Source organism: Rhinopithecus roxellana, chromosome 7 (assembly GCF_007565055.1).
Source record: "Rhinopithecus roxellana isolate Shanxi Qingling chromosome 7, ASM756505v1, whole genome shotgun sequence".
NCBI classification, from domain to species: Eukaryota; Metazoa; Chordata; class Mammalia; order Primates; family Cercopithecidae; genus Rhinopithecus; species Rhinopithecus roxellana.
Genome location: NC_044555.1, coordinates 63,003,220 through 63,030,690, shown reverse-complemented (window position 1 = coordinate 63,030,690; position 27,471 = coordinate 63,003,220). Strand labels below are relative to the sequence as shown.

At 39.2% G+C, this 27,471-nt stretch overlaps 2 protein-coding genes across 2 annotated transcripts in view; both read right to left on the bottom strand.

Moving 5' to 3' along the window:
• The window catches only part of LANCL3 (LanC like 3), a 103,704-nt gene that overhangs the window by 43,351 nt on the left and 32,882 nt on the right, over positions 1 to 27,471 (bottom strand). The window lies entirely within an intron of this gene.
• Positions 13,414 to 14,241, bottom strand: LOC115898781. The gene has a single exon (XM_030934750.1). The coding sequence runs from the start codon at positions 14,044 to 14,046 to the stop codon at positions 13,513 to 13,515; it is 534 nt and encodes a 177-aa protein (XP_030790610.1). The 5' UTR covers positions 14,047 to 14,241; the 3' UTR covers positions 13,414 to 13,512.

Here is a 27,471-nt window from a genome sequence, read left to right as displayed (position 1 = left end):
TCCATAATTTGTTATTATTTTAATGAAGGCATGTTTATAAAGTAATCAATATTAAGTGAATTGTGTACTGTCTTCTCGTGTTGCCTGGGGAAGTTTAACAGGAGATAAAACTCATTCATAGCCTCCAATGTGAATTCAACTGAAGGCAATCGCCAAGATTTTAAGGATGGACATATGAAAGAAATGGCCAGCTGCTATAGCACATAATTACATGGTGAGTTAAAAAAAAAAAAAAAAAAAAACAGAGATCTCAATCTAGATCAAGACTTTGGGGGAAGGGAGAGAGAAGAATCAGACACTCATTTTTTTTAAAAAGCTCCACATGTGATGCTGGGACACAGACACTGCTTTACAGGGCTTTGCATTGCAAATCCAGCATTATTTAATATTGCAAATAGTACAGGTGGTTAGAACAAGCAACTGAGCTTAATCTCATGTGGTTCACGTAGCATAGCTGGATATATTCCTAGTCACAGACTAGACTTTTAATTATAAGCTTAATGCCAGGTACCCTCACTATAAGTTTGCCTCCTTAGTTGTAACACAAAATACAACTGACCATTTATCACTTTTTAAATAAACCAAAGCAGGCTTCCCCATGATACTGAGTAGCTTCATGTTTAATATATAAAGAGAACATGTTCACTAAATATGTAATTGGTCATGAAGCAGTACTTTAAATACATGGTCTCCCAACTACAATGTGAAGGAACAACTCAAGACAGAATTTACCAACATACATGCATGTTTTATATATATATATATATATATATATATATACACACACACATGCATACATCCATATGCATACACACACATATACACACTTGTATGTTACATATATGTGTGTATATATATGTATTCTGTTGATGTATATTTAGGAAGTTTCCAGATTTTAACTCTTATGGATAAAGCTGCTGTACACATTCTTATACAAATGGGCCTAGGCATTTATTACCCTTGGACATTGATGCATTGTAATAGATATCCATATTTTATATATATTTTATATATATATATCTCTCCATATATGCATACATACACACATATATACATACACATATATATGCATATATACATATATACACATGTGTATATACATATATACATACGTATATATACATATATATGTACGTATATATACATATATATGTACGTATATATACATATATACACATACATATATGTATATATACGTACATATATATGCATATATACTCATGCATATATACATATATACATGTATACACATACATGTGTATATGTGTGTGTGTATGCATATATGGAGATATATATATAATATATATAAAATATGGATATCTATTACAGTGCATCAATGTCTAAGGGAAACAAATGCCTAGGCCCATTTGTATAAGACTGTGTAAAGCAGCTTTATCTGTAAGAGTTAAAATCTGGAAACTTCCTAAATATACATCAACAGAATGAATAAATAAATGATGGTATATTCATACAATGGACTATTAATTAACAATAAAAAAGAGAACCAATTACTGATACATGCAGCAACATGGCTGGATCTCATAAACAATGAACAAAAGAGGTAAGACACAAAAGAGTATTTGCTGTATGATTCCATCTCTATGAAGTTCAAAATCAAAGTTTGGTGAGAGAGGTCAGAAAAGTGGTTACCTACCTGTTTGGGGGTTTGGGTGTGTATGTTCAGGATGAATGATATTCATTGGGATAAAGGAACCTTCTAGATTGATGGAAATGCTCTGTATATTGATCTGGTTAATAGATACATGAAATGCACAGTTAATTCACTGAGTTATACCCTTAAGATTTATACATTTTGCTATATGTAAACTATACTTCAATTTTTTAATAAAAAAAGCAAAAATAAATCAGGGTATTAAACAGCATATCTATTATATGGTAGAATGAATAGTTTAGCTGTCTGTTAATACATTTTATCTGAATGTCAAGGTCCTTTGGTTGTAAGTAGGAGGCACCAATTTTACTAGGTATCCTGAAGTAGGGTCTTCCTAAGACTATTGGAAATAGAAAAAAAATATACACCCTACTGGGAAGACGAATTACATAAAAGAGCACATTACCTCCAGGCTGACACACTCCCTGGCCAGGGCTTGGTGACCAGAACACCATGACTGGATTTCACTTCCCCTGCCCTTTTGACCAGGTGCCTTTATACATAGCACAACCATGCCTGTCCCCCTATCTGGAAGAAAGCTGAGTGAGCTCCTGAAACCTGAGGGCAGCTAGGACCAAGAAGGAACCAATGCTTGGACCCAGAAATCCTCCAGGCTGTAGCCAGTGTTCTCTCTCGGTGACATGGGTCTCTGCCTCTCTTTCACTTTCTACAGGTCTTCTTTCTCTACTTTTCTGTGGCTGAAGGTGACCTCCCATCATACTATCTCTCTGTCTGTCTCTGTCTCTGTCTCTCTCTCTCTCTCTCATTCCCAGTTTTAACATGTCCCTCGGTTTTAGTCACATTACAGGATCAAATAGAGTTACTGAAACCCAATTTTAAATTCCTGGGAGAATCTGATACGTTCAGCCTTATTCAGGTTCAGCCTCATTCAGGTGTGTTTACACAATGGCATCCACTCTAGTTGAAGGAGCAGGGCCAAGTAATTCAAGATGGCTGCAATGATCCACCCAGAGGGGCAGTAGGATGAAACTTCACAGAGAAATGGGGTTATTCTGAGCTAGGCAGACATTCCCAGAAGGGTCTACTCTATTTGTATCAGGAATCTGTTTAACTTAAATGAACAGAAAATCTCACTTCTAGTGGCTTAATCAACAACAGGTCATTTTTCTCATGTAACAAAAAGTCTAAAACTGGCTGACTGCTGATATTGCTTAGCTTAGTGACTTGTGATGTAAGAGCCAGGATGATACAATTTGCACTTCCTTCCATCATGGTGGCCTATAGGCACAAAACGGCTGCTGCCAACTCCAGACACCATGTTTACATTCAAGGTGGGAAGAAATGGGAGGGAGGGGCAATGCACATGTATTCTCTTGTATCAGAAAACCAAAAGGTTTCCCAGAATATCCCAGCATATTTACACTGACATGTCATTAGCTAGTACTGTATGACATGGCAAACCTGAAAGAAAAGCTGAAAAATCAAGCAATTATTGGCAAAAATTGCTATGTCAAGCAAAAGTAAGGTTATATTAGTAAGGACAATGTGGCATAAAGAGCTCTGGTTAGCAATAGTGTCTGTCACCACACTGAACTATAGGAATCCATATTGTCTGAAAATTTGTTAGCCATTTATGATCGTGTCTGAACACAGGTGATGGAAGGCACACTTAATTCCTTTTTCAAAAATGCACTGCTTCTTGCCACACACTATGCCATTATATATTCAATTTTGCACTCCACCACCTAGGATCCTTTGGCTAGGATTTGCTTTCTATTTCCAAAGCTGTTGTGGAGATAATTGGTCAAGGCCGGTTTCTCAGCTCTGATTATGACTGTCTAACCACTACACAAAGGCCTTTTCTAAACCAAAAGTAATATACAACTGTAGAACGCATGCTTAGAGGATGCTTGGCTTTCTCTAAATATACTACTTCAGAAGTGATCTAAAGATAACTATTATTTCAATATATGCAAATAGATAATATTCCATTTAAAATCTGTTCCTTACTGTGAAACAGGTGCAAGAGATGAAGAGAGTGTTTAAGTAACTAAGTGCAAACAGTCTTCACCTTTAAAAGGAATAGATGGGACTAGATGGCTTCTAGACACCTCCCCCCCATGCTTGATATTATACTTTCTAAATGGACTGCAATCATAGTCGCTCCATATCATGAGGGACATTTCTAAGAATTGTCTAGATTAGCATTATTCTTCAACTGAGAGTCAATGTATTCTACGAGGTGAGAAAAATGTCATGGAAGAGGACAGACTGTACTTATCCATATGATAAGTGAAGAAATTCAAATTTCTAGCTGATGTTCATATAAGATTGTCATGAAAGACAATTACCTATGCTTTTAAAAAAGTTGTTTTTACTAACAGACGCTGGTGAGGTTGCAGAGAAAGGGAAATGCTTATACATGGCTTGTGGGAATGTAAATTACTTCAGCCACTGTGGAAAGCAGTTTGGTGACTTCTCAAAGAACTTAAAACAGAACCACCATTTGACCCAGTAAGTCTGGGTATATATGCAAAGGAATAGAAATCATTCTATCATAAAGACACATGCACATGTATGTTCATCACAGCACTATTCACAATAGCAAACACATGGAATCAAACTAAATGCCCATCAATGGTAGACTGGATAAAGGAAATGTAGTACATATACACCATGGAATACTATGCAGCCATGAAAAGAATGAGAGCATGTCCTTTTCAGCAGCATGAATGGAGCTGGAGGCTCCATCCATTATCCTAAGTGAACTAGCACAGGAACAGAAAATCAAATACTGCATATTCTGACTTATAAGTAGGAGTTAAACACTGAGTACACATGGATGCAAAGAAAGAAACAATAGACACTGGGGCCTACTTGAGGGTTGCAGGGAGGGAGGAGAGTGAGGATCAAAAACCTACCTATCGAATACTATTGCTTATTACCTGGGTGATGAAATAATTTGTACACCAAACCCCCATGACACACAATTTACCTATGTAGCAAACCTACATGTGTACCCTTGAACCTAAAAGTTAAAAAAAATTAAGTAATAACTGTACATATTTATAGGGTACATAGTGATGTGTGTGTGCAGATATATACATATATATTTTAAATATAGTGATCAGATCAGGGTAATTAGCATCCATCATCTCAAACATTTGTGATTTCTTTGTGTTGGGAATGTTCGAGATCCTCTTTCTAGCTATCTCAAATTACATAATAAAAAAGTTGATCTCATAAAAATAAGTAGAACAGAGGATACTAGAGGTTGGAAAGGGGAAGGGAAAGGTGGGGATAGGGATAGGTGTGTTAAATGATACAAAATGACTATGCTTACCTATGCTTTTCAATGTTTAAATATTTTATTATACACATTTAAGGACAAAATCTGGGGGAAGATCATGTTAATTGTGTGGGGGGAAATGTTTAGATATTTGTTTATAGAATATATATTCATGTCACAGCATATTTATCATTATTTGTTAATTTTGTCCTTACTTCACCTCATATTCTAACTTAAAAGTGTAGGAACGAGAACAAACTTTGGGTATCCATTCAAAAATCAACAGGAAAAGAATCCTAAATGTCTGCAGGTGGAAACTATACTAATTATCTTTGGGCAAATTACTTTAGCTGTCTGGATGTCAGTTTTCTCATTCATGAAACGGATCTTAAAAGTCCCTTCCTTGCTCTAAAGTCCAGGTTTCTATTATCTCTGTCAAAGAAGTCTGTCCAAATCAGAACTGTTCCGGCAACATCAAGTTTTCACTTCCAGTTTTCAAGGTTTCCATGCTACCCTGAGTCTTACGTCACTCTTTTTTTTTTTTTTTTTCAATTCTGTGAGATTTCCCAGTATCTAGTAATAACATGCCTTTGAATTTATTTTTATTCCTACAATTTTTGTATATAATTCCAAAGAGTTTTAAGAATAGTACAAAAATTCTCATATACCATTTACCCATGGTAATATTCTGTTAACATTTTGCCACATTTGCTCAGTCACTCTATTTGGGGAGGAAAGGTGTTTTGGAGTAAGTTGCAGACGTGATGCCTCTTTATCCAGAAATACTTCAGTATATATTTCTTATAAACACAGACATTCTCCTACCTAACTACAGTGCAATTATCAAAATCAGTAAATTTAATACTTATACAATACTATTATCTAATCTAGTCTATATTTAAATTTTTCCAAAACTCCCAATAATATATCTTACAGCTATTTTATTTTCTGTCACAGGAACCAATCCAGCATCACACATTACATTTAATTGTCACTTCCCTTCATACTTCATTAATGTAGGATAGTTCTGAGCCTTTCTCTCTCTTGACAGAAGTTTTTGAAGAGCACAGGCAATTTAGTTTACAAGATGTCCCTCAATTTGGATGTGTATGATGTTCCTCATGATTAAAGTTACCTTATGCATTTGGGGCAGGAAGATCTCAAAAGTGATGTCCTGTCCTTTGCAGAATATCATATTGGGAGAGACATGATATTTGACCCATACTGGTGCCCCCTCTTTTAAAATTATGTTATTTCAAGTTGAATTTCTATTGCCTAAGATTGAAAAAGTTATGACCAATTTAAGGATTTAGCTGTTAAAGACCCACAGGCTCTTTTAACACTATCTCAACAGTAAGGTGTGGTTACATTAAGCCTGGTTACATTCAAGCTGGGAAGGTCTACAACATAGGAGTTTGACAAAGATCACCAGCTGATAAATTAAACGTACTATGGAAGTCAGCTAAATCAGCCAAGTCAGTGGAACACAGATTGGTAGGTGTAAGAGGTCAGAGTCCATAAGGTCAAAATCAGGAAGCACCAGTCAACAAGGATACTGAGGACTTATTTCAGGGCAGAGGTTGTTGGCTTACTGTCCACTGTTGTAAAGCTAATGGGTGGAGCTGGCCCTGGGCCCATGGGTGTTAGTCATAGACCTTAGTGGAATACAAGAATAGGCTGTTCCTGGCTATGACAGATTCTGAGGTGTTAGCACTCTCTCACTGAGTAATGCCAATACCTCAGTGTTGGCATTACTGTGTGCTTTCCTCTTACTCTGGACCAGTATTTCCCACATTGTAATGTACATGCTGATTCCCTGGCAATCTTGTTAAAGTGCAGAGTCAGTTAGGTGTGCTGTGAGGCCTGAGATTCTGCATTTCTAAGTCCCCAGGTGATGCCAGGGGATGCTGATTCAGAGCATCCTTTGAGTTTCAAAGCTGTAGGAGAACACTGTTTTTGGCTATGGCAGGAATGGAGGTGCTACCACTACCTCACATGCCCTGGCGTCAGCATTACTGTGAGATTCTCCTCTATTCTACACTATCACATAGAAGCTTCTTTTAATCAATCAGTTCAGATCTTGCTGAAATATCCTACCATGTAATTTAAATAGAAAAAGTGACTCCAAAAGGATGAAGAGATGGGAAAGGAGGAGACATATGTACTGCCGAGTCAGAAATAAAGAGAAACTCCATAAACATTAAACAATGAATAATGGCTTTATTTAAAGGATTCACAAGAAATCTCATTTTGACAGCCTTGACAATGTGTATGTCCCAAGAAAGGATGGCTCTCCCTGGCAAATAAGTGTTGGCTTTGCATCCATCCTCATTTTTTCTATAGAAAATCATAGTCTACCTACATAACATAGCAAACCTGGTGACTAGGGATCATTTCCTCTTAGCAAGTACCTCTAAATAGGCCCAACACAGCCTTCCCATAATACTCACAGATGTTCTAAAACTGAGAAGGTTAGAATTGAAGTAACAAGGGCATTACTCACAGGGAAGAAGTTGCTTATTATTAATTCACTTTCCTGGACCATTCTTTAAAATCAGTGCCTTTTGTAAAGCTCTGTTTCAAAAAGAAGTACCAGTCAGTATTATAGCTCTGTGACAGGTAAATTTGGGACGTGACAGCAGACGCACTGTATGAAAAGGCAGTCTAGCAATGCAGCAAATTGTTTACTACATTTGCTTTTGATTAAATGGAAAATATCTTGAAGTCTTCAGGAAAAAAAAAAGATACCATTTTACTCCAGCAGAGGGAGCCTATGAAGCAGTCAAAATCAGTCTTAAAATATCAGTGTTCATATGATCTTGTCAGAGTGAGTTAAGGGTTATTTGCCAAAAAAAGAAAAAAAAAATCCAGTTATTGAAGCATGAAAAAGCATGACAATGACCTTGAAATAATGATTTCAGGTGCTCAATACTTGCTTAGTGAGTAAATAGTTTGCTTCCTCCTTCAGGGAGCTGTCATATTGGTGACCTCATTCACTCATCAACTCATGGAATGCCAATATTAAATCACACACCTATCTTCTGGGAGAAGCTTAGATAGTAAACAATCAGAATTCAGTTGTGGGAGTGAAGAGCTAACTTTTGTTAAGGGTCTCCTACGGCAAATGATTTCTGTTTATCTTTACACCAACTCAGAGAAAAGGGCCCACTGCCATCTTGAGGATGAGGAAACTAAGTTTCTGAGAAGCTAGTAGCTTGCTTACATTCACACACCTAGGAAGCGTGAGAAGTGAGAAGATGGAATATTGTTCAGTCTTCATTGTAATGTAATAGGATTATATGTCCACATCTTTGCCGTGTAACTGCACTGTTCCCCACTGTGGCTGAAGCATATTTCTGTGCCCTATTAATGGTCTTGGCCATGTGAATTGCTTTGATCAAAGGAATGTTAGTGATATAAGCAGTGTTAGTGATTCAAGCAGAAGCTTGAAATGGGCTTGCATAGCTTGTCTTGTCCTGAAACACATAAAGTTGAGTTGAACCCAGCATAGAGCCTGAAGCAGAGCAATCCCAGATGACCTGCAGACCTATTGGCAAAAAAATCAATATTTGTTATTGGAAACCATTGAGATTTTGGATTGTTACAAAGCAACAAATGACTAGTACAACACCTCTGTACATTATACCTAGCCCAAATTTGCAGATGAGAACACTGAGGTACTGAAAAGTAGCTTGCTCAAACAGGAAAAAAAAAATTCAGGGACACCTGGAAGAGCTCTCCTGATATCTCTTTAGCTAGAACTGTGTAACATGGCTACCTATAGCAGCAAGGAAGGATGGAAAAGTATCTGACATTGTGAGTCTCAACTCTGGGGACTAGGATCCACCACCGTGAAAGGAGGAGGGATAACAGTGTCTGCCATTCCAGTGTTGTGAGGCTCCAAAGTCCATTATCTTTATCAGTACCCTGTGTTGTGTTCTATTATGGGTACGCAGAAGCTACCGGGAGGTCCCTTCAACGTGGCATTTGTGAGCTCAATATGGTGATATGGTTTTGGCTGGTCCTTTGGAACTTCTGCAATTTCTGTAAAAAGAAGATGCTTTGGGTAACTGACAGTCCAAGAAGAACAGGACAGACATACATGCGGCCAAGCTGAATCCACACAGAGATGCCCCATGAGTGAGGAAAAATAAAAACTTTTTGTTATTGTAATACACTGAGATTTAGGGATACTTGTTAGGTATTTAAATACAACTAACTAAAACAGTGCTCATCCTGTTGGATGGACTTGAAGTTCATCCAGTCCTATTCCAAACTAGTGATACAGTTGAGCTTCAATTTGTAACCACCCAGGAGTGTCACCACATGGTACTGCATGGTAGCTGCCATAGTCAATGAGCTCTCCAAAGAGTCTTTTATAACTTCCCCTTCTCCCTAGTGCCCGCAGCCTGACCAGGATGCAATAGTGTGGGTTTTCCTCTATACACAGGCAGTTGAAAAGTGGCTAAATCTCACAAGGGGGTGCCATGAAAGTGGTGAATGTGAGCCGATACACTTCTTGGGGTGACTCAAGGCTCTGAGCATCTTGAGGAGGAAGCAGTGAAGGCCAGTGTCAGTGTTGTCTCCCTGATCACCACTGTCACATCCACCACTGCCAACCAACTGCTGATGTTTCAGTAAACGGTGGTATGACCTCTTATTCCTCAGAACATCAGGTCAGAGAAGCTTCTTAGAGGAGGCAGATAAGAAGAGCAAAGAAAATCCTGCAAATGTGCTACCCATTATATTTTGGCCACAATTAGTACTAAATAAATGTGTCTGACACTAGGTATACAATGGCTAATGAAAGAATCTTGGCCTCTGTTTTCGTGGAACTTATAGTGATTTAAATTGTGTTATTTTTACATTAATTTAATAAATTAATTTCCAGATCGACAAAATATTTAAACATCAAAAAAGTAATCATAAAAGTTACAGTAGAACAAAACACAGAGGAATGATTTTATATATGTTAGCAAAATATATAACATGATATTAATATTTTAAAATTTACAAAGTAGTTAGAAAAAGAGCAACAATTCAATGGGAAAAATGGGAAAGGACATGAACAAGAAATTTGCATACAATAATATGCAAAAGAGTTAAAACATATGCAAAGATTATATTCATTTGTAATTTGAGAAATGCAAATTACAATGAGCTACCATCTTTAATCTTGCAGAGTGGAAGAAATGGGTAAGTAAAATTTATATCACATATCACAGGCAATTTGTGGGGAAACAGGCACTCTCATACACTGTTGAGAGAGGTCAACAGGCGCTACCTCCTTGGAAGGCAATTTGGCAACATTGATAAAAAATTGTCTTAATTCCAATAAATATTTTTTCCAGATATACAAAGATGTATGTATAACTCACTGCAGTGTTATATTCAATAAGACTGGAAACAACCAAAATGTCTGTTACTAGGGTACTAGTTAAATGAAGTGTGGTACATCTATATACAATGAAATACCATTCAATCATGAAAGGAATAAGGCAGATCTATATGTATTGATATAGAAAGCTACCCAACATATAATGTCAAATAAAAAAACAGGTTACATACAGTATGCGTAGCATGTTCCATTCACATATGCATGCTCATGGATATGTTTAGAATATTCCTGGAAAGATTCATAAACATGTAAAATTGGTTGCTTGTGGGAATGAGAACTGGATACTGGGAATCCGAGGTGAGAGAAAGACTTAACTCTCATTTTATATACTCTTAACTCTCATTTTATATACTCTTTTGTACACTTGGATGTGTTTTTATTTTTGTTTTTACCAAGTACATGCAATACTTTTAAAAATAAATACTAGTTAACAAAAATAAATCATACAATAAACAAATAATTGAATAGTCCTAAAAGTATATTAAAAAGCAAACAAAAACAAAAACTAAGAGCCTTTAAAAATCAATGCTTTTAAAAGAATCACTTTTTAAAACAATGATCTAGTGATTAGATTGTGGAAGGCTGAATTTTCAAGGACTATTGAATTTCATTCAGTAGACACAGAGAATGACCTGAAAAGCAAACTAATGACAGTTTTTCAGCTAGGAAGGGAAATAGGGTTATTTACATAACTCTGAGGACACAGCAAAGATAACGTCTACGTTATCTTGGTGCATCTTCTACTACAGAAAGGCTGAAGGGACCATCAATTTACACCTATGTTATGGCTGGTTCAGGAGAATTAAACATTTCTCAGGCACTGAGACACTATAAAATTTCAAAGTGGCCACTTCTCTTAAATTAGAAAAAGTAAATAAATAAATCCACAACATTAATGCTCTCCTCCTTAAAACAAAGTGGAAGTAAGTGCACTGGGCTTTCATGGTGGTGAATGCAGGATAGTTGCATTCTTAGGTAAAAACTGAACTGGACCTAGTTAAAAACAAAAAACAAACAACAACAACAAAAAGACCCTGCACTCAATGCAGAAAAACTGCCTATGAAAAGGTACCAATTGAACAGTTGAAATAATGTCCTCATAATCCATCAGTCAATGAAGTGGTGTTTGGTGAATTTCTTATATTCTCAAAAGGAGCTAAGGAGAAATAGTGCAGTTGGATGTGATATAGCCATGTCTTATGGGAATGTACAGTTGTAAGGTAAAAGTAGATCTTAATCTGGTGCAGTAATGGAGACAGAGTATAGGCAGTTGGAGAAGGGATTTGGAACATAAGTTGTGCCTAAAAGTAAGAACATCTAGGTGAGGAAAATGGCATTAGCAAAGGCCTACTGATGGACCACCAGCAAATTGAGCACATAGACACCAGTGCAATAACATATCATGCTGTGAAAGAGAAAAAGATAACGTTCAGGTTGAATAGAGAAGCTCAGTTCAGTTTGCGGTGGCTCGAAAGACATGAAGAAGTGTGCAATTCATGTGTTACTCATGCATTTATAAATTTTGTGCTACCAGATGACAACAGATGATTAGTAGAAGGGAAAGGGTGGGGAGGCTCCTGTGGTTAAATACTTGGGAAAGTTAAAAAAAATTGTTTTTCAGTGTAGGATTTCTCAGCGTAGTATGAATCTCTAAGAGTGGGATAGAGTTTGCATAAAACAAAAAAGTATTTGACAGTAAGTCCCTCTTTTTGCACAACCTCCATTATCATGACAACCCTGTTTGGGAAATGCCAGAGAAGACACAGGGAACCCTTACTGATTCCAAAGAAAGAAAATGACTTGCACAAGATATATAGGCGGTGGGTTGTAAAATGAACTAAAGGATTGACATGAAAGCATTGGAAACTTTCCTTTATGGGTATCCAAGTTTCTCTCCAACTTGAGTTCCTTTCATGTACGTATAATTCTGACACCTTTTTACCACTATAAGAATTGTGATTCCAGGAAAATGTCAAGTTGAAGGGAACAATCTCAGGGGACGGGGGTGGCTCTTAGAAAAAAAGAGACCCGAGGATTAGGAGGTAAAACAGACGGTAGAGGAGGAAAGTGTTTGGCAATAATGTCTTGGGAATGACGAAGGAAGATGAGAGTCATCCCAGGCCACAGAACTGTGAACTATCCTCAGGGGTCACCAGGGAGAGGTGTATGAGGGATGCTGACAGGAGTCGATCTGGCCTAAAGCCATGAAGCAGGGCCAAGGGGATACCACCAGTTAAGGGGAAGGGGGCTGAGTGTAATTGGCTCCAATGCAGTTTATTCCATTTCAAGCTTCCAAGTTCCTTCACATCCCTGGAATATGGTGATTAACTAAGGTGGGCCACTTGGAGTTCAGGATCAACTATTTCATGTCATAAAATCAGAAGACTGAATATTTGGATGTAGGACCAGACACAGTCCAAAATTATCTTTTAACAAATGAATATTTTCTTCAACAAAGCAAAACAAATCATTTCATTGAAATAGCAGTGAGCTGAGGAAAATAGAAAAAAATAATCAAATATTAAAGTGAGAAAATATTATTGATACTCTCTTTAGTTAGAGTGTCACTTTTAAAGTTTTATTTCAGTGAATGTGAAAATAGCTGTAATGGGTTGCTATTGATCCACCAACACTTATTTTCACCATAAAGATGACCTTCAACCAGGTTTTCCTTACACTTAATGCCTGTAGCTAAAGATCCCAGAAGTGATGTTCTTCAGAATCAACCAAGTATCTTGAATTTTCTTATTAAGCAATGGTATTTATGTGTTCTGCCAGTACTGTGTCAATCTCTGTGTGGAGTCTGAAAAACTAATAAAAGACAGTGCATTACCTCAAGGCATGTATAACTGGACAAGAATAATAGGGACACACAAATATTGCAAACTGAGGAGGAACTAAGTAGTGATGAAAAAGGACAAAGTAGCTTGTTACTGACATATCCAAATCCAGATGGGTCAATCTGGAAAGGATGAAATCTCATATTAAGATGTTCTTAATTTGGATGTAAATGAGATGGGAGCACTACTGACTACTGATGTGACAGAAACAAGGATGTGATCTGTGGAGATCTGGGTTGAGATGTGAGCCGAGTACCCACTTCTCCAGCCCTTCAGGCCACTCCAGACGTGTACTAGGAGAGGAGTATGCATGCAATGGTGAGGGCCTCTGAGCTTTGGAAGGGACACCTTTCTAAGTGAGGCATGTGGGGTTCAATGATAATGAATAACCAAAGCCAGATGATTGGTCCAGAGACAAGGTCTCATTTATATGTTCCAAACGGCTGTTATCTCTGGTCTGAAGGTACTTATGAAAGTAGCTGAGCTCCTCAGTCCAGGCCATGGTCTCATGGTCAGTCCTGCAGTCTTGTCCCCATTTCTGTTTCCTGGGGCAATGGAAAGTAAGACTACCATAGATAGGAATGTTGGAATTTCTGGTTCGGAAAATGGGGCCATCAGCAATGAAAAACTGCATGAAGCAGGGAGGAATTTGTGCTGGAGTAGTGTCCCAAATCCAGGGCATACTGGACTTAAAAGTCCTTGAAATTTCTCTGCAACTTGCTTCAGCTTCTGTAAGACCATGTAGACTCTGCAGCTTATCCCCATTTCCCCAGGCCTGATGGCATCTAGGTAGATGAAATTCACTGATCCTATCACAGGCCTGAATATCTGCTGTTAGGAGGGTTTTCATCCTCCAGCAGCCAAGTGTTACCAGTTGTCTTTCCATGTCTGAGACTCCAAGAGTTACTTACACTTTTGCCTTGGGCTTTCTTTCTCTGGAGATTCCCACATTCTGTATTTCACTCTAGAAGTCAACTGGCTCTTAGGAATGTACAGTTCCAGAAAACCCCACTTGTCAGTATTGAGGAGCATCTTGGGAATGGCACATTAGGAGTCTACACAGAGGAGAAAACCAGGCTGTGTCCCCTGAGGATTTGTTTACCTGCCTTCCTGGGGGCTTCCCCCATTGCATGCCTTCCCAAATGTGCTCCAGAGCTCTCTCCCTGGCTTAGTCTTGAAGGAAGATGGGATACATTTTTGCAAAAAAAATTAAGAGGGAAAGACATTTCTATGTAGGAATGACAGTATGAACAATGGCTAAGTGTCATGCTTTTAGGAGGATGGGGCATCCACACTGAGGGAGAAAAATGCTCTGAAGAAGAAGAGATGTGAACTTAGTTTACTGATAGATTGGGATAGAAAAAAGCAAATAGTTGATGATGCAAATAAGAGCCTTTGAGTACAGAGGGTTGAATGAAGGCTCTGTGCAGCTGTTTTCCATTTCCAGGAAAAATAAGCTGAAGGAAATTTCCACTGAATGAGAGGAAACAGTCTTAACATTTGACAACAGAATTGAATGTAAGAAAGTGGAGAGACTGATACCTGCAGAGTAACTTCTCCTTTTTATTTCCTCGATCAAGGGCAGATTTTGTCACTAAGAACTAGTATTTCATTGGCAAGTTCCAAATTTAATAATCAAGTATGTTGCCAAATTAGGACCACATAATCTAAAAATAACTTGGTTCAACCAAATTTTAACCCCACTTTTGTAGTATCCTTACCCCCCTAAAATTTATGATTTTTAAATTCCATTTTATATTTCTTCAGTGTCTCATTTATTGTCTCTGTCCATCTCCCTTACTTGGGTTTCAGCTCAGTGTTGCATGAACTCTGCTAAATTTAGAAAGATTCTGGTTACAACTCTAAGTAAAGGATTTTCTGCAGACAATCCTGTCAGGAAACATCCTCAAGGAGAATTTATTGTCGAGCAAAAGTAGATGTGAAAAGGGGATCTTGATTGCTGGTAGAAAAGAATATGCTTCCAAATGAGAATCTGTGTGAAAGTGCTATACATGGTAATGCTGGTAATAATTGTGACAAATTTTATTTGGTCTTTTGATTCTGCACTTTTTTGTTCAAACTTAGGATCCCATGCACAAGATTGAATTATAATTCAATCTTGAATTAATATAATTGAGTGCCAGTGTTTCTTTTCAAACACTATTCTACACAATTATCTCTTCAAACAGAATAGTGAGGATGAAACATTCCTTGAAATAACCCACCTTTCCCACTCAATTCCACCATAATAAGAGTTAAACAACTGGAGCATAGCCACTAGGATTAAGAGTGAGAGAAGAAGGCCTCAGAAAAAGGGAAGCAGAGGTTTGAAATATAGGATGCGTTAGGAGTTGAATGAAGATGGGATAAATCTTCACTCCCATCTTCCACAATTCCCTGGTAGAATCGTGTCTCTCTAAACAGAGATGAAGTCCTAACCTCTAGTACTTGTGAATATAACTTTATTTGAAAACAGATGATCAAGTTAAGATGAGGTCACCAGGATGGGTTTTAATCTAATATGACTGTGTCTTATAAAATGGGGAAATCTGAACACAGAGACAGTCATACACACAGGGAAGACAATGTGAAGGCACATACGGAGTATGTCATATGAAGATGAAGGCAGAGATCTACAAGCCAAGGAACATCAAAGACTGCTAGTAAACCATCAGAAGCTATGGAAGGGGCATAAAACAGATTCCCCTTACAGCCCTCAGGAGGGACTAACCCTGCCAACACTTTGATCTGACATTTGGCCTTCAGAACTGTGAGATAATACATTTCTGATGTTTAAACCACCGAATCCGTGGTACTTTGTTATGACCACACTAGGAAACTAACACAGGGTTGTAAGGGCAGGAGGTAAAGAAGCAAGCCACTAATCACCACTAATAGTGTTCCCCTTCCTGTGGTTGTTTTCCCACAATGCTCTCCTCAACTACTGTTTTAGCAATTCAGTGTCAGGAATGGAATTAAGAGGCACAGGGTCCCATGTGGTATCTGCAAAAAGCAACAACACAAAAACACATACACATGCACCCCTAGCCTGGATTATTATATTTCCATACATACCTGTGAAGTTTCAGTTTGGGGCCAAATGAGTGACCTTGATGAAAGCCTTGTGGCCTCCTGCAGGGAGCGGGCCCAGAAAATCTTGGGTGTAGCAGGGTCAAAGTAGCAGTTTCTGGGGCATTGTTCTTCAATTTGGCTTTCAAGAAGCCCTTTCAGCTGAAGTAGGTCAGAGACAGAGCAGGCTGGCTCCAGGCATCCCACCCTACTTCTGCCCAAAGCAGGTATGCTTTCTTCTGTGAACTGGATTTCTGCACATGATTCCAATTGAACAAAAGGTCCCACAGGTTTTTTTTTTTTTTTTTTTTTTTTTTTGAGACGGAGTCTCGCTCTGTCGCCCAGGCTGGAGTGCAGTGGCCGGATCTCAGCTCACTGCAAGCTCCGCCTCCCGGGTTTACGCCATTCTCCTGCCTCAGCCTCCCCAGTAGCTGGGACTACAGGCGCCCGCCACCTCGCCCGGCTAGTTTTTTGTATTTTTTAGTAGAGATGGGGTTTCACCGTGTTAGCCAGGATGGTCTCGATCTCCTGACCTCGTGATCCGCCCGCCTCGGCCTCCCAAAGTGCTGGGATTACAGGCTTGAGCCACCGCGCCCGGCCTACCTAGGTTTTTTTTTTTTTTAATGGCCAAAAATTCCTTTGTAAGACTCACATGCTTTAGCCAAACTCATCTAGTAATCATTCTTCATGCACACTTCACCTCCATGCCTTTGTTCATGCCTTTTCTTCTTTTGGGAATGCCCTTATTCCTGATTCCGTCTACTGAAGTCTTCCTGGCTACAGGCTGTTGGTGGCTTACCCAAAAGCTTTCCCACTGAAACGTATTTGCTCCCTGCTAACAGCAGCTCTATCCTCCTGGAATATTGGGCCGAGATTACTAGAAGTCATGGAAAGTTGAACAGACCCTGGTATACTGGTAGTCTCATGTTCTAGTTCTAGTAAATCAGACATAGTGGAGATTTGCTGGGAGGCCTCTAGAAAAGAATTGCCACCTTGATAAGAATGCAGAAGAGGGATTTTTTGTGCTATGCCTATTGGCTTCTTGCATTTGAATATGGTTGGATGATAATGTGATTCTCAGAGCTACAGCAGCCATCTTATGATTGATCATAAGGCAGAAAGCAAGAGGTGTAAAGAGATGCTGACCCAGAACCCTGGCATCCTTGAATAATTGAATCAGCGCTGGAGACTGCCTACCTCCAGGCTATTTATGTGAGACAGAAAAACCCTTCTTCTTTAAATCACTCTCAGTCAGGTTTTCTGTTACAACCAAGTGCACTTCAAACTGACAGCATTTCTTCATCCTCCAATGCCCCCTCCAGGAAACATTCACCAATCTCTCCAACTACGACAAGGTTAAATCAATCAATCAATCAATCAATCTCTCTCTCTCTCTCTCTCTTTCTCTCTCTCTCTTCCTTGTTCCTATAGTCACATGTGTGAGTGTTTCTCATCACATTTGATTATTCACATTCAAATGTCATTTTATTGAATTACAAGCTCTCAAGGACAAGACCTTAATGTGTTGTTCTCCTCTGATAAAAGTGATCTTTCAAAAGAACACTTTTAAAGTTTTAATGTACATACAAATCACCTTAGGATCTTGTTGAAAGTCACACTCCTGGGGCCCATCCACAGAGGTTCAAATTCAGTGGGTCTGAGGTGTGGCCCAAGAATCTGAATATTAAACAAGTCCCTAGATGATACTGATGTGCTGGCCCAGGGACCACTCTCTGATAAAACACTACTCTAAAAAACTGTGTACCATTTGTATTATCCTTGTCACATACCATCTCCTACTGTTAACCTTGTTCCTGTTTGTATTATATCCCTAGCAATTTTGTGAACTCCCTGAGGGCAGAGACCATATGCTATTCTCCTTGTTACCTGAAGTTCCTAGCATAGTGATGCTCAACAATCTTTATTTAGGAACTGAATGTATGAATGAGTGAATACAGCTACTGATCTTCTAGTCAGGTTTATTATTCCCATCAGTGATAAATGAGACAAGCCAGTACCTCACTGACATTTCTGCAAAGAAAGTAACAACTTTAGAATGCTAGTCAATAAAATCCAGCCAAGAGTCCTTTTTTAACATTGTACCCCATCACAATGTAGAGATGCTAGCATTTCACCCCTGATTTCGGTTGCGTGAAGTTACATATTTTTATGAGTCACATATTTTATATTATATATTTTGTTCCCTCCAGTTCTCTGAGCCAAGAAGTGCCTCTTAAAATAATCTAATAAGTACATAAATTTTCTTCCAGGCAAGGGCTCTTTGTCACATATATGCATTATCTGGTTGGAAAATATTATCCAGAGTGGTAGGAGTGGATAGAGAGTTCTTCCTGGAACATTAATGGTTGAATTGTTATAGAGAACATTAAATTTGATTCTTGTTTTGATCTCTGATGGGCCTTGTTCTCAGGAGACCCTTCATGGAGGAAATCTATGATATTAGGACACAATGGGGAATGGAAGCCTGAATCTCATCCACCACAAAATTGCACTGAGTGTGAGACAAGGCTACTGATGAAAATATTTCCTTTCGTACAAAAGTGGAAAATAATATTTTTGCAAAACCTTAAATAGTGGCATTATTTTTAAATTATTTTGAATAATATTGCTTCTATATCTACTGGGATTGCTATTCAGACAATTTAATGAGAAATATTTATATCAGCAGGATTCCAGTTCTGTGATATTTTTTCAAAAGCAAAGGCAATGGTAAACAGACATGCAGAAAGATATCCTCAACAAAAACTTGGTAAGTTGTTTCCTTTGTGTTCCCTGCTAACAGCAAGGTTGGAACAACCTGTTTAGGATATGAGAAGAAAATGTGGTAAAGATGAAAATTGATAGTAGATTCATTTCCAAGGTGTAAAAAGAACAGACGAAAAGTATATAATTATTTGAGTTCTATTCATTACATTCCAACCTTTGACTATTTAATAGCCATCTGTTGGACCCAGCAGTAAACCGAATATCAGTTTACTTATCATTCAATAGCCTTTTACTAAGCACCTAAGCAGAGCAGTTAGGCAATCACATTTGAGACCCAACTGCAGGAATTCTAATTACAGCTTCACTATATATGTGCTATGAGAAGCTGATAATACCACTATCCTCTTTGACCCTCAGAGTACTTACCTGAAAATGGGAACAATGATAGAAATGATCTCATAAGTTATGTTCTTGCCTCTCAAAATGTGGTCCATAGATCTGTATAGCATCAACACCACCTGGGAGCTTGTTAGAAATGCAGACTCCTAGGCCCCATCCCAGATCTACTGAATTAGAATCCAAACTTTAACAAAATCCCCTGGGGACTTCTATGAGCATTAAAATTTTAGAAGCACAGGGTAGATGATAAGGGAGCAGGCTCTGAGGCCAAACTTCATAAATCCTAGCTCTGCAATTTATCATTTGTGAGGCCTTGGCATGGTACTTAACCAATTTGTGCCTCAGTTTCTTAACCGTAAGATGGGGATAATAATAAAAACCCAACTCATGGGGTTGCTGAGAAAAGTAAATGAATGAATACCTTTAAAGAGCTTAGAACAGGGCATAACACATAAGTGCTCAGTAAGACAGCTAGTATAATAGTGAGGACTGAGTTGTAAATGCTGAATAGTAAATAACAGAAATTACTCAGTAAATGTTAGTTCCAGTACACAAAATGGTGTTGAATGTTGTCAGGAAAAAGACGATTATAAAATGGACACTGGCCTTATTATACTTGTAACCTAGTAGTGCTAATTGTGCTTATATGTGGTATACATTTTTTAAAAAATCACAAGTCTTTCAGAAGTATCCACTCAATGGCAGTCAAGACATCCCTGCCACAGCTTCAAGTTTGATCTAAATTGTAATTCATGAGCCAAATTTCAACTAACACTTCTTTTCACACCATAGAGTGACAACCATGGTAGAAGAAAAAGCCGCTTCCTTTGACATCCTTGTTTTTAAGCAGTTCTCATATAAATCGCTCCCTAAGATTTATAAAGTTGACAACATTCAAGAGTCCCATCTGGTAAGTTGTGTGGAAACAAATTGGTTGTGCCTGATGCCGGGGGAAAGAAGTGAGTTGATTCTACACACCTGCACTATTTCCTAAAACAAAATATGTCCCACAGTGGTGCTCAAACTTGGCTGCCCATTAGAATCGCTTGGACAGTTTTTCAGAAATACTAATACCCAGGTCCCACCCCCAGAGATGTTGATTTAATTGCCTTGGAGTGGGGCCCAGGCATGGGTATTTTTTTTAAGTTCCCCAAGTGATTATAATGTGCAGCCATGGTTGAGAATCCCGGCTATAAAACACATTAGGCCCAAATGCGCCCCCAGTTAGTGGAGGGAATTAGCAGAAAGCAAACAAGAACCAAGGACAAAAGAGGAAGTAAAAGAGAGGATATCCAAAGAGATAGCTAATCAGCATTCTGCTTCTGTGTCCTGGGTGTCCTGGGATGAAGTGGCAGGAATGTGGGTTTACTACAATACTAGTCCAACTAGGGGTTTTGTAAATTTGACTTAGTTCCAGAGAGACATCCCAGGTCCAAGCGTAAATCAGAACCGTGAAGTAGCAGGAAGACAGTTTGAGAAATGTAGGACTAACAAAATGGAGTAAAGAGGAAAAGCACACAGAATAGTTGCTATTGAATCCATGCCCTCTACTCATGGCACCTTTCATGGACTTTCTCAAAGTTCATTTTCTAAAACACCAAAACCTAGAAACAATACACATGTGAGTAGAACGGACTAAACATACTGCAGTAAATACAGTGAATATTACAAGCAATAAGGCATGAACTGCTGCTTCACGCAGCACAGACATAATGTTGAAAAGGCTAACATACAAGAGCACAAACTACATGATTCCATTTATATGAAGGTCAAAAATCACCAAAACTGATCAATTATGATAGAAGTCACAAGAGTAGTTATCTTTTGGAGGAGGTCGTGTCTGGGCAAGGTTTGAAGGAGCCTGCTGGTTAGGTGCTAGAAATGCCGCATATTTTTGTCTGAGTGTGGGTTATAAAGTATGCACATTTAACTAATATTTATTGAGTTGAATACTTAAGATGGGTGCACTTTGCTATATGCAAGCTATACCTCAATAAAAAAATTAAAAAGAAATTTATTTTCTATTATTATAATTCATCCAATAAATATTTATTAGCAGCCAACCCTGAGCCAGGCCATGTCCTAGGTGCTCGATACTGAGGTGTGCTAAACAACAGAGCCCCTGCCCCCTTGACACTTACATTCCAATGAAGAAAGTAGACCATGGAACATAAACATATGCAACATGATGTCAGGTAGTAATAATAGTAATAAAGGCCATAAAGAAAAATCAAGCAGGGTAAGGAGCTGCAGAGTTTGTGTGTGGGGTTGGAGGATGCTATTTTAGATAGCAAGGTCAGAGAAGGTCTTTCTAAGAGGGCAACCTCTCAGCAAGTTCAGGATATCTGGTTTCCAGACCACAGCAGAATAAAAGCAGCACAGTAGATGAGGATGGGAATGTCCTTTGAAGGCAGAAAAATTGATAGAAACAGGGAGTGTCAATTGACAGCAAAGGAGAGACATAGTAGCTGTAAGATAGCAGGCCCGGCCGGGCGCGGTGGCTCAAGCCTGTAATCCCAGCACTTTGGGAGGCCGAGACGGGCGGATCATGAGGTCAGGAGATCGAGACCATCCTGGCTAACACGGTGAAACCCCGTCTCTACTAAAAAATACAAAAAACTAGCCGGGCGAGGTGGCGGGCGCCTGTAGTCCCAGCTACTCGGGAGGCTGAGGCAGGAGAATGGCGTAAACCCGGGAGGCGGAGCTTGCAGTGAGCTGAGATCCGGCCACTGCACTCCAGCCTGGGCGACAGAGCGAGACTCCGTCTCAAAAAAAAAAAAAAAAAAAAGATAGCAGGCCCAAGCACTCAGGGGGCTCAACATCAGGGTAATATATCCTTCCCACTTTTATAGCTGTTAGGAATTCCCTGTAATAAAGCTCAAAACAGCTTTCTATTCTATCACTTCTCTCACTGTATCAACATTTCCTGATCTCTCTTCTACTAGACAGTGAAACTCTCGAAAGCAGGGATTTGGTCCTGTTCATCTTTGTATCTTCAGCACCAACCAAAACGAGGGGACAGAGTGAAACAGTCAATAAATATTTACTATCTGCCTGGCTGTCTGATGATAACTAAGTCACTCCAAAAATATTGTTATAATACTACCTTCCAGAATTCTCTGTGTAAGCATGTGATATATCATTTACAGTTAAGCATAATACATCAAGTGTTAACTTTTGAGATTGAGTGTTTAAAGAGAACAGTCTCAGCCATCTGGAGAACTCACTTATAGGAAACTCCTAATTTCCCAAAGTTGCTGGGGAAATGAGATGTAACTATGTTAATCAATCCTGTTTTGACATCACCTGATCTCTCTCCTGGCCTCTCAGCTTGGAGCACTGGTGTTCAAACTTCAGGATACATATAAATCACATGGGGAAGTGGGGTTAGAAATGCAGATTTCCAGGTTCCATTCTCATAGATTATGATTCACTATAAAATAGGCCAGGCATTGTGGCTCACGCCTGTAATCCCAGCACTTTGGGAGACCAAGGCGGGTGGATCACCTGAGGTCAGGAGTTCGAGACCAGCCTGCCAAACATGGTGAAACCCGTCTCTACTAAAAACACAAAAAATTAGCCAGACCTCATAGCCCATGCCTGTAATCCCAGCTACTCAGGAGGCTGAGGCAGGAGAATCACTTGAATCTGGGAGGCAGAGCTTGCAGTGAGCCGAGATCACACCACCATATGATCGCACCACTGGGCAACGAGAGCGAAACTCCATCTCAAAAAAAAAAAAAAAAAAGGTACATTATTGAACACTTAGAAATTGGCAGGCATTATACCACATTCATTTCACATTCTATGTCACCTAATCCACAAAACAGTCATATGACCTAGGTACATTTTACAGATAAGGAAAATGAGGCACAGAAGGCTCAAGTAATTTCCTGAGGTCACACAACTAGTAAATAGCTCAGAGATTCAAACTCTGGCACTCTGGCTCCAACGCCTATGCTCTGAAACTCCTCAGTCTGTTGCTTCGGTATAAATTTACATCAAGCAGTCCAGTTATGCTGGCGGCCTGGGAGCTTCACTTTAAAAACACTGGTCTATATTAGTCCTTTCCTTTCCCTTATGCATCCTTTATCTATAACTACTGGTTGCTACCTTGACCCTGGCCATTCAGGGAACCTTTACACTTTCCACACCAAAAGGGGACCACAGGCCCTATCCTCCTTGTTTAAAACGACAGGATGACTACGCCTACATTCGTGGCAAGGATGGAGTATGACAAAGGAGCAAAGATACCTCAAATTATAGCATGGACGGAGGATCAAAAAACGCACCACAGCCATGGAGCAGAGGATATGGCCAAGGTATGAGGATACCCATTGGAGGAGAGGAGGAGAGAAGGCTAATCAGTGCTCTGCTTTCTGTTTTGGTCTATCCAGAAGCATCATATGAAAGATAATGAAAAGATTTGTTCACTCTGCCTAAAGTCTTTGTTTGGCTTCATGAGTGTGTTTGGGCTGGGTACAGGACAAGCTGCAAGTGTCAGAGTGAATGCCCCCAACCAGTGAGGGACAGGGATTGGTGGATAAATACTCTACTTTCCTAATTCCTTCTAAGGGACAACTCTGGGTGTGTTCTACACCATCCATCAAGAGTCTCCATGGGCTCGAGCCCTAGTTGTTCATGGGGGTAACCTGCTTATTATCACACACTTTATTGGCTTTCCTCCCTGCCCAATCTCATTTTCCACTCCCTCACTATGTTTCCTGGGATGACCTGTCAAACAAACTACTTACTCCCAAATCCTTGTCTCAGGATGTACTTTGGGGGTACCCAAACTAAGATAAGGACTATATACAGTATAATAAATGTGGTGGCTACTATAGGTGAAGTTCTAATCTTGGTGAATCTCTTAGGGTGTCAGAGAGGGCCACTGTTGGTTAGAAAAGCCATTGATAAATACTTGCAACTTCTGCTTCTCTTATGTAATTCTTTTTTGACTGTCTCCTTCTCAGCTCTGTGACCTGAAGTGTTTAAAAGTGGCCAAAATTGGCCTCAGGAACAAAGATGGGGGGAAAAGTAGGCTTGCATCTGGGACTGGCCTTGTAGTAAGGGCCAAGCATTCTATCTATGGGGATAGAGGGAGAAAAGGGAGCAAGATGAGAAACACTGAGCCATCTCTTTGGCTGTTGTAGATACTAACTGAAAACATAGAACATGCCTTAGGGTCCCCTGTGTGGCAGACTGTATTATCCAAAAATGGCTACAACAGCCCATCCACATGCTTTTATAGCACCTTGCCACTCTCTTTCCCCTTGAGCCTCAATGGTCACTGTGATTGCTGTGTGATTATCTGACATTTTATGATATCCAAGGCTAGGTCATGAAACGTCAAGCACTTTTGCTATATTCTCTTAGAATGCTCATGTGGGGAAAAGAAAGAGAGATCAGCCTGTTACTGTGTCTATATAGAGGGAAGTAGACATAAGAGACTCCATTTTGTTCTGTATTTGAGATGCTGTTAATCTGTGACCCTACCCCCAACCTTGTCCTTGCAAGAGACAGGTGCTGTGGTGACTCAAGGTTTAATGGACATTGGGCTGTGCAGGATGTGCTTTGTTAAACAAGTGCCTAAAGGCTGCTTGCTGGTTAAAGGTCATCACCATTCTCTTAATCTCAAGTAAGAGAAAAGCATTTGTCTCCTGCCCGTCCCTGGGCAATGGAACATCTCCGAGTAAAACCCGATTGTATGCTTTGTTTACTGAGCAAGGAGAAAACCGCCTTTAGGAATAAGGTGGGACTTGCTGGAGCAATGCTGCTAAAAGGTTTATGGAGATGTTTGCATATGCATATCAAGGCACAGCATTTTCCTTTAAACTTATTCATGTCACAGGGATCTTTGTTCATATGTTTTACTGCTGATTTTCTCCCTAAAATGATCCTATTGTCCAGCTACACCCTTATCTTTTTGATGGTAAAGATAATTATCAATAAATACTAAGGGAACTCAGAGACCGCTGCCGGCGTGGGTCCTCTGTAAGCTGAGCGCCGGTCCCCTGGGCCCCACTTTTCTTTCTCTATACTTTGTCTCTGTGTCTTATTTCTTTTCTCAAGTCTCTCGTTCCACCTAACGAGAAACACCCACAGGTGCGGAGGGGCAGGCCACCCCTTCATGCTCACTTAATTCAGCAACCATGCAATGAGAAAGCCCAATCAGTTTATGGAAAGGCCAATACAGGGAAGAACCAAGGCTTCTAACCCCAGATGAATTCCCACCAGACAACCAGTACCAACTTGCCACCCATGTGAATGAGCATCTTAAAAATGGTTCCTCTAGCCCCAAGTTGAGCCCCTCGGCTAATAACAGAAGGAGCAGAGACAAACTATCCTGCCAAATGCCACCCAAACTGCATATTTTCTAGCAAAATAAATGGTTTCCATTATTTTGAACTACTAAGTTTTTAGGTGGTTTGTTATGCAGCAGTAGATAACTGATACCACTTGGTTTCCCAATAATGGAAAGCTGACTCAGGGTTTTACCAAAACATTATTTTTTTAAAGTCACAGTATATTTTCCACTTTATGAAGCCTGTACTCTCAGGTTCTCCCCTCAATCTGCATGCCCCTACCTCTTTACTAAGTCTGCTGTAGCAATAGGGAAAGTTTCACATCTCACCAACTGCAAGGGCTTTCATGTGACTGTAAATATTTGTTACTTGATAGATATGCGTAGTGGGTTTTTTTGTATCCCATCTACTCTGGTTTTCTTGGAAACTTAATTTTCCATGGATTCCCTTGATTCCCTCTAAGAAACAAATGTTATTAGAGCAGAGATTGAGTCTTAGGTTCTTTGGGTAAACTTAAATTCAAGGACCCATGTGGTCCAATCTCAGTGCAGTATCTCTTTTAGCATTTACAGATAATTAAAAAGCAGTTCTTTCTTTACTTGGCTTTCAAAGTACAATAATAGAAATCCATTCTTAATCCATAATAACACTTCCTCATAACCTTTCCTGATTCTCCAACTCCTTTGTCCCTCATAGCTGCTTCAGGACCTTTTACACATCAGTGCTTTCTCAAGCCCCAGAATCCATTTAAGTTTTATTCTCCCCTTCTCCCAAAACCTTAGTTTAGCCTCCAGATCAACAAGGAGTATTTTTTCCTTCTCTAGGAGGGTGAAAGGTACAATAAAGAGCGCATCTAAGTAGGCAAATATGGATTTCTTTTTAGCAGGTGGAAGGTTGCTGAAAGGAGACAGGAAGGAAGCTTGCTACCACCAATTTACCTAAAAATTTTGTCTCAATATACTGTAAAGCATGTACTTGAATGTAACTAGCTAATGAATACTGACCAAAAGATAAAAACAGAAAATAAGTGGAAATAAACTGTATGTTAATGAAAATATGTGCTTAAGACTCTCAGTGGGAATTTGTTTTTTAGACTTAATCTTAGTATCAGGAAATCTTCCCATTCTTAGCACCAAGGAAAACTTAAAGCACATTTCTGACAATAAATTTGTTAACTGGCCCAGACAAACAAAATCTGAGGGAATCAAATTCTTGTTTTAAGTTTAATTCTCTTTGTCAACTCAATTACCCATTTTGCTCATTTTCAGTCAGCATTTCTGGTTCTCTTTTTTCCTATGTTAATGTGAACATTCAAGATGAGTAAAGGCAATTTGATAATTTTTTAGTGAGGATTTGGATTCTCAAGAAGTATTTACAATTAATCATTGTCCCCAGTGGGTCATAATTCTGAGTCACGCAAGAAATTTCTGAGGCATTTGTGCCAACAGTAAAAACCTTATCTAGTAATAATTACAAGGGCAATAGGAAAAGTAAACTTACTAACAGACCCTTCCATTCCCTGATTACTAATACTTAGTAAAATACTTGCTCCATCAAAGATTTCCCCTTCTGCAGGAAATTCCACATTTATTCTTATTTTCTCGACTATCCCTGCTATCCCTTTGACCAGTGGTTCTCAGTATGATCACTGGAGCCACACCATCACCATTCCTTGGGAACTTGATAGAAATGTAAATTCTCTGGCTCTATCCCAGACCCATGGAAACAGAAACTCTGAGGTAGGGCCCAGCAATCTCTGTATTAGCAAGCCCTCCAGGTGATTCTGATGCCTGCTGGATTGTGAGAACCAC

What these genes read in the sequence shown, in the direction of transcription:
- LOC115898781 (XM_030934750.1), bottom strand. Translation starts at nt 14,046, where the DNA reads ATGGAAAGACAACTGGTAACACTTGGCTGCTGGAGGATGAAAACCCTC.